General features: G+C 35.8%; 1 protein-coding gene across 3 annotated transcripts; it reads right to left on the bottom strand.

Annotated features, from left to right (window-relative positions):
• Positions 1-1,606: 1,606 nt before the first annotated feature.
• Positions 1,607-12,170, bottom strand: LOC105054257 (uncharacterized). 3 transcript variants are annotated; one of them, XM_010935744.4, is made up of 8 exons: positions 12,017-12,170; positions 11,752-11,898; positions 11,113-11,552; positions 7,658-7,792; positions 7,528-7,570; positions 6,818-6,880; positions 6,596-6,710; positions 1,607-1,897 (listed from the first exon to the last, which is right to left on the bottom strand). In XM_010935744.4, the coding sequence occupies exons 3-8, from the start codon at positions 11,424-11,426 to the stop codon at positions 1,764-1,766; spliced, it is 804 nt and encodes a 267-aa protein (XP_010934046.1). In that variant the 5' UTR covers positions 11,427-11,552; positions 11,752-11,898; positions 12,017-12,170; the 3' UTR covers positions 1,607-1,763. The 3 variants fall into 3 exon arrangements, with proteins under 3 accessions (XP_010934046.1, XP_019709163.1, XP_010934045.1); XM_019853604.3 differs by having other exon boundaries at positions 11,719-11,898; XM_010935743.4 differs by lacking the exon at positions 11,752-11,898 and having other exon boundaries at positions 12,017-12,167.
• Positions 12,171-12,469: the final 299 nt, after the last annotated feature.

The raw sequence follows: 12,469 nt of genomic DNA on the forward strand, positions 1-12,469 counted from the left end.
TTTAACAAAGGTTTGGTTAGAGGAAAAAAAAAAAACTACCGATGGGAGGGAACAAAGATTTTAACAAAAAAATAAAAGATTTGTCAGCAAAGTTGTCAGACAAACCTTCACTTCTCTCCAGCCATATGTCATTGTGAATTCTCTAAAAGAGCGGTTGACTCAAGTCAGTGTTGTGAAGTGGGCTTGCAAGAATTTTTCCTCTCTTTTTTCTAGTGGAGCACAAGAATCCTATTATTGAAATATAGCAAAAAGAGCTTTTTGCAGGAGTCCAGAAAGGCTTCATGTCAAAACAAGGGTTTATCTTTCATCCAGTAGAAGCTTAACTGCCATACCTCAAGTGAAGCTCAAGCTCGGCTCATCTGCTAATCGAATAAACCTTCCAAGTCTTCAGTAGAACACAAGCTGCTTGCAAATGCCATGCTCACATGCGCCCTCTTATCTACTGCACATCTGTGCTGCAATTGGCAAGAACTCTATTTTACTGTATGGATAATTGAGCTATAACTGGCATCACCTTCTTCCTTACACTATCTGTTGGTGGTAATGTTGACATCCTTCCCCTTTCATAGCAACAAATCCAATTCCCCTCATTTATCTCGGTCATCCGATGAAGATTAATTTTGATAAACATGAATCGAAATTGTTAACAGGCTTTTAAAGCCACTGGATGCACAAAAATAACTAAAATACAATAACTTGCAGTATTGGTCATTTATTGGAAATTTTTTCAATAGACAACTTACTCCACAGTTATGTAACCCTATATTATTCTCCATCAATTATTCAATTACTCATGGATTATTCACACATATTATTAGTTTTTTCAAGAACAGAATGCAGCACAACACTAGCCAAGTTTTCTTACCCATACCTGCAAGGATCCAGTGTGCAACACACAACAATAAAAACCATGGCATCTCTTTATGAAAAGCACAAGAAAATCAGAAAAAACAAGCCAAAAATATGAAAAAAATCTGGAACTCATAACATGAGCCTGCAGGCATAATGTATCTCAGCCTAGCAACACCACATACAATGTCTAAACAAAATGTTTGTTGGACTCCAAAATAAAGGACCTGAAAAGTGGTGCTTCTCTACTCAGTGCCACAAGCCCAACTGAAAACTTCTCTAATACTTAACAATTGTCATAAAAATTCTGCCATGGAAAGATCTGTTTCGGTTCCTGGATGAGTTCATCTAAACCGAAATTGTTCTGTAGCCCTCATATCAATGTAGCTGGAAAAATATGGACCCATAAAACCAAAATCCAAGCATCAAGAAAACCCTATTTAAGTCTACTGTTTATCGTGAGCCACCTCAGAAGACCAATGTGAGATATGGGAATGAACAAAATAACAGAGGAAGAGCATAGTGCAACCCATAAAACCAATATCCAAGCATCAAGAAAACCCTATTTAAGTCCACTGTTTATCGTGAGACACCTCAGAAGACCAATGTGAGATATGGGAATGAACAAAATAGCAGAGGAAGAGCATAGTGCACTTTATGCAGCCTGTTGACAGTCACCTATCCACAAGCCACAAGATACTGCATAAAAATATGCATACACTGGAGGCATGTTCAAATGGAGAGACAAAGAAAGAGCTTTGAAATGAATAGATCTAAACAATGTATTAATGGCAAACCACCGCTATGCTTGGTATTCACCCAATCATTTGCAAAGATATAACTTTCCAAAATGGAAGAATAAATTTTAAAAAATAGCAAAAACTGATGCTTATCAATATAATGTACAAAGCCAATTACATGCCAGGATGGTAACCAGGATTTATAGTGGTCATGTCTACCATCTGAACATTTCTCCTTGAACCCCACTCATAACAACATTCCAGTGCAAGCCGAAAAGCAGTGCCTAATCCCAGCACAATGAGAACACCTGCACCCATTTGACATCAAGTAAAAGTTATTTAAAACCTGACAAAGAACAAGAAAAAGGAAGAATTAAAGATTGGGGAAGGATTAAGAAAAAACTACTAGCTTTCAGTAATGCTCTGGAAAGTGAATTTTATATATTTAATCTCCTTTTATTTCTTTTCCTTTCTCCACAGAGACACCCAAGAGAAGGAGAAAGCTCCTATTATTTTCCCAACTAAATAATGAAAGGGAGAATTAATATCTGACCAAGTGATGGCACAATAACGCACAAGCAAGCAACAATCAAAAGGCAAAACTAAGCCTACATCAACCAACACTCAGGGTGACTTTAGCTAATGATGAAATACTTAAGCATGGCTATATTCTATATCCTGTGTGCAGATTTAAATATGGAAAACAGTAATGCCACATAATAAAGTTTCAGTAGCTGAAATCTTTAACCAAAAATTATGCACCAATTCTATAATCTTGTATACCTTCACGTGCTTCCATCAGTCTCTCATTAAGTGTCTATTCTTTTTCTCTCAGAAGCATCTCTTATTAATACATATTTATAATCAGACCAAGTTTTGTGCAGCTTATTTTGTACAAAATTAACTAATTAATTGATTATAAGGGTACTGGGAGATAAATTATATACCCAATAAGGTACAGCCTCATGCCAAAAATTTTCAATTCCAGACTCTCATGCTTCATAGCATAGACTGAAATACATCAAAAGTCCCAAATCAACCACGACTCGATATCTCATACCAAGTGCTTGAATGCCCTCCTGCCTTCCTTCACCATCACTTCCTCTCTAGCCCTTCACTTTCTCATGTATGCACACAATACTACTTGTATACTTCAATTTTCATGGATTCTGAAAGTTTGATGCTATTGAATAATTGAACAAGCTACAATGTAACAAGATGATTCATCTTTTAAGAAATCTAATTTGATAGCTCCTACTAGCTCCAGTATTGATTTGAAAATGTAGCTTCTACGTGCATTGGTTGCATGTTACAGAACTAAATTTCTTTAATATCTGTAAAAACACATTAAATTTAAATGCATAACTATTTGAAACTTCAGAAGTAAGATTTAAGCAATTAAATTTTGCAAAATAACCGTGCATTTAAATTTAATTGTGAAAGGAAAAAGAAGACAATCCTATGCTTTTAAGCAATTAAGCAAAAAAAAAAAGATAATTAACTGTGCAAAGAAAATAGAGGAAGAGGTGATGATGCTCAAGTCCTAAAGGATCAAATGAATAAGGGCCTAATAAGGAAATGTAACCAAATATGCCAGAAGAAACTCTGCAAATGGGGAGTAAAAGAAAACGAAGGGGCAAAAAATGTTGGCCAAGAGGCAAATCAACAGGTGAAAAGGCAATGGAAGACCAATCCTGAAAAGTAATGCATGGATGGATAAAAATGCATAGTAGAAAGGGACATGCATCAATAGTATGTGGTGAACATGAAACAGATTAGATTCAGTGAGTTTGAAACCAGTAAAACTGCTTATGCTGACATGGGAGATGCCTCAAATATACAAATCCAAAGAAACATGCAAGAAAAAAGATAAAAACAATTTGTCCTTTGCTAATTTAAGTTATGAAGATGGCCCAATGACAGAGTGTAGCTGAATTTGCCATTCCAGTCACTGTTCAATCACCTATAACTTACCAGGAATAGAAAGAGACTTAGGCCAAGTATTTGCTATCCAAACCCAAACCCTCTTGAACAACCAAAGCAAAGCCCCAAGTTTAAGCATTTATTCATCAAACTTTTTAGCTTCAGATGATATGTGGAAGCAAAGTTCCACTGAAGCTTTAGTAAGACTGAAATGATAAATATGACAAGAAGAGGAAGGGCATGAAAATCCAAACACAATAAAAATATCACAATCATGAAATTTAGACTGCACTTTAAGGCTCTAATATCATGAAAATTGAGAAGTACTGGAGAGGATGAATAACTTTTGAGGGAAAAAGCGTAATGCAAACAGGCACAAAGAACCCTCTTTAAAATTAAAACACCAAATACTAAGGTGTGTACATTCAAAAACCTTGTATTAAGAATTTGATATATAGATCATATAGAAACCATTCATACAAACAATAATAGACTATGTTAGCGGAGAACATGATCAACTTGCACATGTACCAAACTACCAATACATATAGCATGAAATAGGCCAAAATAGTGACTTCCTTTAAAATAAGAATTCATTTGGCAAAGAAATTAATCCTTGCCTTACAACTATATATAAATTACATATTTCAGATGATGTCACTTAAAAGCAAATATCGCAAGGTAGTCAAAGGCAAAAAGCGTCCTTAAGGCGCTTGGTGGTTCTAATGCCTTGAGGCAAGAGGCGTTAGAAAAGCGCTTGCCTGAGGGAAGGCAATAATATTGAGAAAAAAAGCAAAAAATATGATACATAAATAAATAATAACTAGAGATAACTATTGTAATATGAATTATCATATAATTAACAATTTAAACATAAAACATATATAAAATAGTAAAATGCTCAATTAGTTCAAGATAAAGTATATGATAATAAACCATAGGTAGCTCTAAATTCATAAATAAAATAGAAAACATAACATGCCTAAAGTTTATCAATAGAGTCTCATTAATAAAACAGAAAACATAAACAGCCCTAAAGTAGAATCATATAAATGAAATAAAAAAGATAAACAACCCTAAAGCCTAAAGTTCATCCATAGAATTATCAGATTCAGTTCCATTTCCATAGTGTCATCACTTTCAACTTCTCCTCCTTTATTGGATTTATATCCTTCAACATCTTCTTCTGTCTCATTTGAATCAGCCTCTATCTCTTCAATATTAGGAGCTGAATTTGATCCTTTTAGATTTTTTATACTTTTCAGCCATTAAAAAAAAAATAATCGTAGAGTTCATTGAGACGCCAAAGACAAGCACCTTACCTCACTGAGAAAGTCTTAAAAGACCTCAAAGGCGTATGTCTGAGTGAAGAGCATCGCCTGAAGCATCAAGGGACGATGACCCCTTCTGACATCTTGCCTAAGTGCCTGAGACGTGCTTTTTGGCACCTTTGACATCACTAAGATATCAAGCATTGCTGCAAAGCACTCATATGGTGTAAGATCTCCATGCTTTACAATTTAAACTATAGGATTCTAAACTCGCCATATATATATATATATATATACAGCCAGGCTAGAATCAGGTCAATCAGATTTGGACTTAGATCCAGTTAGATTAAAACTCTATAATAAAAGTCCTACATTAATTATCCAAGCCATTTAATGTGATATACTACCTCAAAATTACTTGCACACAAAAAATCATATGATTTGGAGACCTCTAGCCTATACATCAAGTAGTCAAAAATTGGACAGCCTAATAAAATTGAATTAGATGTATTTTTTGATCAGTTGATGCACAGGCTAGGGATGTTCAAATCATATGATTTTTGGTGTACAAGCAATTTTAAGATAGTAGATCACATCAATAGCTTAGATCATTGATATAGAACCCCCATTGCTAGTTTTGACCTGACCGGATTTGAGCCTAAATCCGATCAACCTTACCTAATATATACAATGGTTTGGATCATTGATATAGAACCCCCATTATCTAGTTTTGACCTGACCGGATCTGAGCCTAAATCCGATCAACCTTACCTAATATAATATATATATATATATGTATGTATATGTATGTATATCTATGTATGTGTGTATATGTATGTATGTATGTATGTGTATATATATGTGTGTGTGTGTGTGTGTATTGGATGTGTGCATATACATATATATTTTATGTTTGATGTAGTAGCCAAATGAATCTTGCTATTTCTCTTTAAGGATAATAACAATTGAGATAAAATTCTCAAATAAATCCATTAAACATCAAGCATTAGTTATGCCAAAAAGGGCATCACTCAATTGAAAAAAAAAAAAAGAATATCTTACGCATATAATCAATGCCATGCAACTATAATCCCAGTGTCCTTTTCAAGCAGCTGTATGCTACTGAACTATGGTTTGGGAAATGTAGTGGTTAAGCAATTGGGAGAATGTATGTACATGCGTGCATGAACACAACATTAAGGTCCAAAATTCCATGGAGTTTGGAGTGTAGAATTAGTGATTCTTCTCTATAATATGGTTCCACCTTAGAAAAATGAGAATGAGAAACAAGTACTGCAAGTACCAGTACCCATTGAAGTACTGATCCAAAGTTTTTGTTTATGAAGATTTTGTGTTCAATTTTACACCGTATATATATTGCACATGGCACATATTCAAAAAGGATATCTCACATAAGGTATCAGTATTCTGGATACTAACGTATTAAACACCCAACAGACCAGGAAACTTGGCATGTGAGCCAAGCGTACAAGTAACGCCAACCAAAAACCACTTGTGAAAGTCCATTCTATATCCCAAGATCAAGTCACTAATAAAAAAGAAGGTCCTTGCCAGATTCTCTAATGCACAAATGGAGTTGCTCCTGTAAATGCATTGATCAGACTAAATTAGGATCCAAAACTCCCAACTCATTAGTGAATCCTAAACTTCCAACTCCTGCAAAGTCATGTTAGACCCTGGATTTCATGGCATATTTTCACATGCAATGCAGACACCAGAAGATATATTTTTCAAAACATGTACAATATTTATGACAAACATGTGTCCTTCTCAAAGAATAAAAGGTGATACCAATTATGACGTTCACAGGAAGTGCAGAAACACCAAGAGAAATAGATATTAGCACATCCAACAGGAGTCCTCCAATTAAAATGGCAAAGGCAACCCACAATGGGCTAATGCGTCCCTATCAAGACAAGATTAACAAAAAGCAATAAGAAATAGAATGAAATAGACTAGATGAGCATTAGTTATTGCAGCATGATGGTATGATGATAAATCCAAAATAAATACCCTTTCACGTTCTCCCTGTCCCCCTCCAGAGGTTGAGTCATCCCTCCAAACCCAATAATTTGTCTGGTCCATAAAGACATACAACCAATTTTAATGGTTAGACAGGTCATAACCAGTGCCTTACAGGTTATAACAAAACCTTATTTGCAAAATTCATGTTGTCATGTTATTGGATGCTTAAATTCATTAAAGAAACTAGATAGACAAAAACAGACAGATGTTAGTGCGTCGTAAATATTTTGACACACAGAACATAATGTTGACACTGACTTAAAAAAAAAAAAAAGGAACAACTTTATAGTTCAAAGTGTTCAAATGCATAAGATCAACACAGGCGATGCACACACAAAGTATAATGATGACATTGTGCCATACAACATTCCAATTGCTGAACAATATGGGGTTGTACAGGAGTCAGCATACCAAAGGGTCCATATTGCCTTCTACCAACAAAATGATACAGATGCTATGCCAGCTTCAAAAATGTACCATATGTTGGTGTAGGGGCATATACCATGCCATGCGGTAAAGTACCAGTTCGGGGCAAGGCACTGGTGAGGAGCCTAGTAGCTGGACTTAAAATATTGATGTGACATGAATCATATACAAGATATACTGTGACTTTTTGTTACGAGAGCTGTCGAACTTCATACACTTTCCAAATTATTTAAAATAATTACGACATACTCTTCCTACTTAGATAAACTTACAGTTGGTTGGGACTCTGGAATTGGGATATTTGCAGCCACCTGTCTGTACAGAGGTTTCAGCTTTAGAGATTAATGCTATCTTGAATATCTAGAAACTGAGAAAAAAATTTTGGGAAAATGGATGACTTACTGGCATATCTCACATTTATTTGAACCTCTAGTACGAAACCAGAGCTCTATGCATGAGCGGTGTGCTTGTGCAAGCTCACCTCGGCATGTGCACCCAAGATCCATCAGAGGTTCTTCTGTTTGCTGCTGACAAACTCTGGTCAATTTTTCAAAAGCATCACAGGATCAAGAATTAGTTGGTCTTCATCAAGGGAAAACATATATTATATGGAGAGATAAAACACATAATCACCAGTATATACAATAAGCAGCATTTTTGGAGATCACAAGTCTTTTATACAAAGAACCAACTCATTAAAGACTTAAAAACTTATAGCAATAAATCATAATTTTCCAGAATAATGGATAACAGTGACAGGAGAATTGGAACAGGAAGTATCACACAAATGAGTAAAAATAGGATAAATCAACAATAAGAAAAGCTGAAGAACTTGTGAAAGTAAATTCCTGATAAAACAATGAACAAAAATTTTACTAGATAAGCCTTCACATCAAAAGAAAGAATTAGCTCTGTGATGAGCTTTTAATGCTCCTTGATTTAAAGAAACAAGGTGAGAAGCTATGTTGCCTAGTATTATTTTTATATTTAAAACTTTATTTACTCGAGATCAAAGGTGAAATATGAAAGCAATGCTGCACTTAATAAGCATTTCAGAAATCTAAAACAAAAAAGGAAACGAAAAGGCAGGCATTTAAATTTGATGTGTAACAAGTAGACAGTAAAGTAACTCTTCTAAAGAGATCATCTTACAAGGGAGTTCTGGTATTTCAAAGAAGAAATGTCGGAACCCATCAAAAGAAAGAAATTTTGTAGCCTGTCATAATCTGCATTTCCAGACCCTAAGTTTGGTACGCATCTCAGGATATCAGGACCACAATGCATGTCCAAGATTACTAGGATATATGGTGCATATAATAAATCTACCACCCTTGATTCTCTATATGGTAGCTCAAAAGTGAAAGGAAATAAAGTTTGTTAGGAAGGAATCTTCTTTTTCCATTGTTTGGAATTGACAAGGAAATCCAAGGATAGAACATTCAAAGAGATAATATACGACCAACATTTCCTCTAACAAGCCTAAAATTTTTCTTCTCCAAAAGGTGAAGATTTTAAGAGAAATGACAAGTAGCCAAGTGGTTCAAGATAATGCAATCATATCTTAACCACTTTCTGAAACATTTCTCTCTACAATTTTCTTACTTTTACCAAACATGAGAAAATACTAAATATTCCTTTCCTTTTTTCTTCCACTGATTCAGTTTTCTTTTTTTGGTTTTCTTAAACAAAGCCTTAATGTTAAAAGGATGACATTTCTACATTTGAAAGATATATTTGATTATACAAAATATAGGTTTCCTAAGAATAACTGTGTATATCAGTATGACTTGCAAAATATGTGCATTTTCTTAATGCCACTGGATGCTAGTACGTTGCAAATTGAATATTAAAATATGGTGCAGTTGTTGTCAGATTTATCACTCAAATTACATGCCTGGTGTTATGAACCTTGGTCTAACAAATGAATTCCCCAAAAAAAGAGAGTCCGAAGACTCCGACAATTCAAGATTCACTGAGCTAGTAAAACTTCACAATGATTGCTTAACAACCCTTGCACTACAGCTCAGATTAAACATTCAAATGGATTGAAGAAACATTTTCTCAATAATCAAAAGAAAATATAGAGGCAGAAATAATGAAACTTTAAGACCCAAGACCACCCAATCATCACCTTCTAGTCCTCCAAGGGCAAAGACAGAAATTGTAGCATGGCACCTACTTAATGCAGCATATTACACTTTCATCATCAATAGTTAAAGTTACATTCATGCCAACAATTTCCCAAACAAAAACAGCTAATCTAAATTCCTCAACACAACTCTTGCTGACCTTTTGACACCCTTTCAGAGAGTCTTATTTTCCTACCACAACATGCATAAAATATGGCCTTTCATTCCCGCCTCCAACCCAGTCTATCAAACCCACCAACTCTCTCCACTTTCCACTCAGGTGTAACATTTAGTAAATGACTGCAATTGCCTTGGGCCGTTCCAAGTTGCTCTGCAATCACTGTGGGCATAGGTTGGATTATAGAATTCAAGATGCTTATCAGAGATGGGCGCATGCAAAGTTGCACCTACAACAAACTTAATATCAATAAAACGTTACTTGCAGTAACCAGACTTCTAGGTCTACCTGTTTTGATCAACCAGTGCACCATTCATGGATCAATATTTGATTTATAAGGCCACACAGATAAGATGACAAATCTTGTTAGTCAAGGTTAGACTTCAATAAGTGCTAACATAATTCAGTAATATAACATCCAACTCCATAAATACTAGTTGAAGTCAGAACGGAATAGTAATTTCTGATGCCTTTTCTTCCATGAAGCAGACTGCATTTTTCACCAATTTGGATTACCTATTTGAAAGGTTCTACCATTTGAGGTTATTTTTCCATATAGTAATCCATACAAAGGTCTGCTTTGTCTAGAGTTAAAGAACTCAAAACCTTCTTCTTTGAACAAAGATCCCCTAAACTCTTCCTACATAACTTCCCCTTTGGAACCCCTTCATATCCTTAATAGCCATCCGTTCTTCCTCTGTAGCCTCTTCTACTTTTCACCAGTCCATACATCCTGATCCTTGCTTCCTAATCTTTTCATCTGGTAGTTCAAAAAATATCACTCCCAATCTCTTCGGCCACTAACTTTATTCAAGAGGCATTGCCCTTAGTGATAACCATCCTTCCAGCCCCTTTACAAATACACTGTGCAGGCTCTTTAGTTTATCACATACTGAGTTGATGCTCTAAAGATAAATAATATAGCATGATGGACGGTTAGATGCTAGTGTCTTAATGAAAGTGATATTTTAAAAAGACAAAGGCAGTAACTAATTTCATATAATTTATATACCAGAGATTTCTTTATTTGTAACGAGCATGATGGGCAAAGAAAGATGTACGGAGCTGGCCTCTTATAGTTGGGACAAAGTAGATGCCTGTGGTTATAAATACCGTAAGTCCCCTAAAAGCAAATAGTCTTACATCAAATCTTAAACTTTTATAGCACGAGTATTTCTTGGAAACAAAAAAACAAGCATACAGGAGACTGCTGAAAACAATAAAAGTTAACAATAAACATCTTTCCTGGTGCTGCACCTAAAATACAATTTGTTAATTCATATATATGTCTACAGTAACACGTAATCCTGATGAAAGTATGTCACTCGAACTTCAATAAAATCATTCTTCAAGGAGAAAAAAAGATCTATAGGATTCCTTCAAAAGGAAAACTGTTCTCCAAGAGAGCTTATCTAGAGATTGACAATCACAAGCCTACTTCCTGCTAAATTACCACCTCCATAATTCACTGTCATCAACCAATTCAATCAAGTAGAAAACATCAGAAACCAAGATACAAACAGTTTCAAAGCATTAAAATCACACATTACCTGCACTGCTCTTGGTAACTCTCACTCCTCGGCAAGCAGCCTTTCTTTGGAGCTGCCACCCCACCAATCTTCTCGTCCCCCTCAGCAGCAGCACTCTTCGAGACGTTCACCTTGAGGTGATTCGGAACCTCCTCGGGCTGCGAAATTACGATGCTAATTTTGGGAGGCGGCACGGCCGCATCCTCCAGCCTCCCCGGCGAGCCAACGCCCGAACATCCTCTCTGCCCCCGTCGATCCGGCCCCATGTCCGAATTAGACTCCGAACCCTCCTCTCCCCACTTGTGCTCCACTCCACCACCCTCATCACCAGGCATTGATGGCTCCCAATAATTCACTTCACTCTCGCTCCTAGATCTTCTTCTTCTGATCAATCTCAATACTATTCTTCTTCTCCTTCGTCCTTCTCCTCCTACTGGCTACTGCTCCATGGACTGAGACACCTGAGAAAGAATACAGAAATGCTATCAGATTGATCTCTTGCCCTCAAACCCAGCAAATCAAGACAACAAACAAAGAAGAACACGCCAAAGATCGCGGCTTTGAGCCCCGAAACTTCCATAACATGGCATCAAGATCGAAACTTTAAGCGAAAGGCATCGACTTTACATCGAAAGGAGGGATTTTTTTTTTTTTTTTGACCTCGAAGATGGAGCGCACAGCTCGAGTCAAAAATCCGCCGGCGAGTACTTGGAATTGGACTTTTTGGTAATGTACTTGGAATTGGATTAAGAGAGAAGAAATAACAACAATAAATCCACTCCAGCAGGGCTCTGAAATGACGGATTCCTGGGGAGAGTGGAAGACGCCAAAGGTTCCTTAATTTTATTTTGATTTATTTACAAATTTGAATAAGGGAATCGGCAAATAAGGGTAATAAAACTAAATGGGATTAATGGGAACGCACCTCCAACTCACCCCATTGGTGATCAAAATGGCAGTGGCTTCCATTTCTGCTGAGTGCTGACCTATTTCCATGACCAAATATATAAACAAAATGAGGCGGTAATTATTAATTCGCGCTGCCGAAGGTAGGGGACCAACGTGGAATTTTGTTGTAGGATCTGGATCTGATTCAAATCTGAATCCTACCCAACCTAATCTGATATTGGATTTGGACCTAAATCAGTATATTACTAGAAAGCGAGAAATAATCTTGAAGATCTAATTAAATAAGGTTAGTATCAATGGTAAAATTTGGAAAGATCTAATATCAAGATCAATCGAAAATTCTATACGATTAATAGAAAATTATTTTTACAATCAGTTTCTATATTTGTATTAAACCAAATCAGATAAGATTGTAGGGATGAATTTTTTTTTCTAGGATTATTTTCCTTGTTTGTAAAAAATTTCTTAT

This window comes from Elaeis guineensis, chromosome 11 (assembly GCF_000442705.2).
Source record: "Elaeis guineensis isolate ETL-2024a chromosome 11, EG11, whole genome shotgun sequence".
In the NCBI taxonomy this organism is placed as follows: Eukaryota; Viridiplantae; Streptophyta; class Magnoliopsida; order Arecales; family Arecaceae; genus Elaeis; species Elaeis guineensis.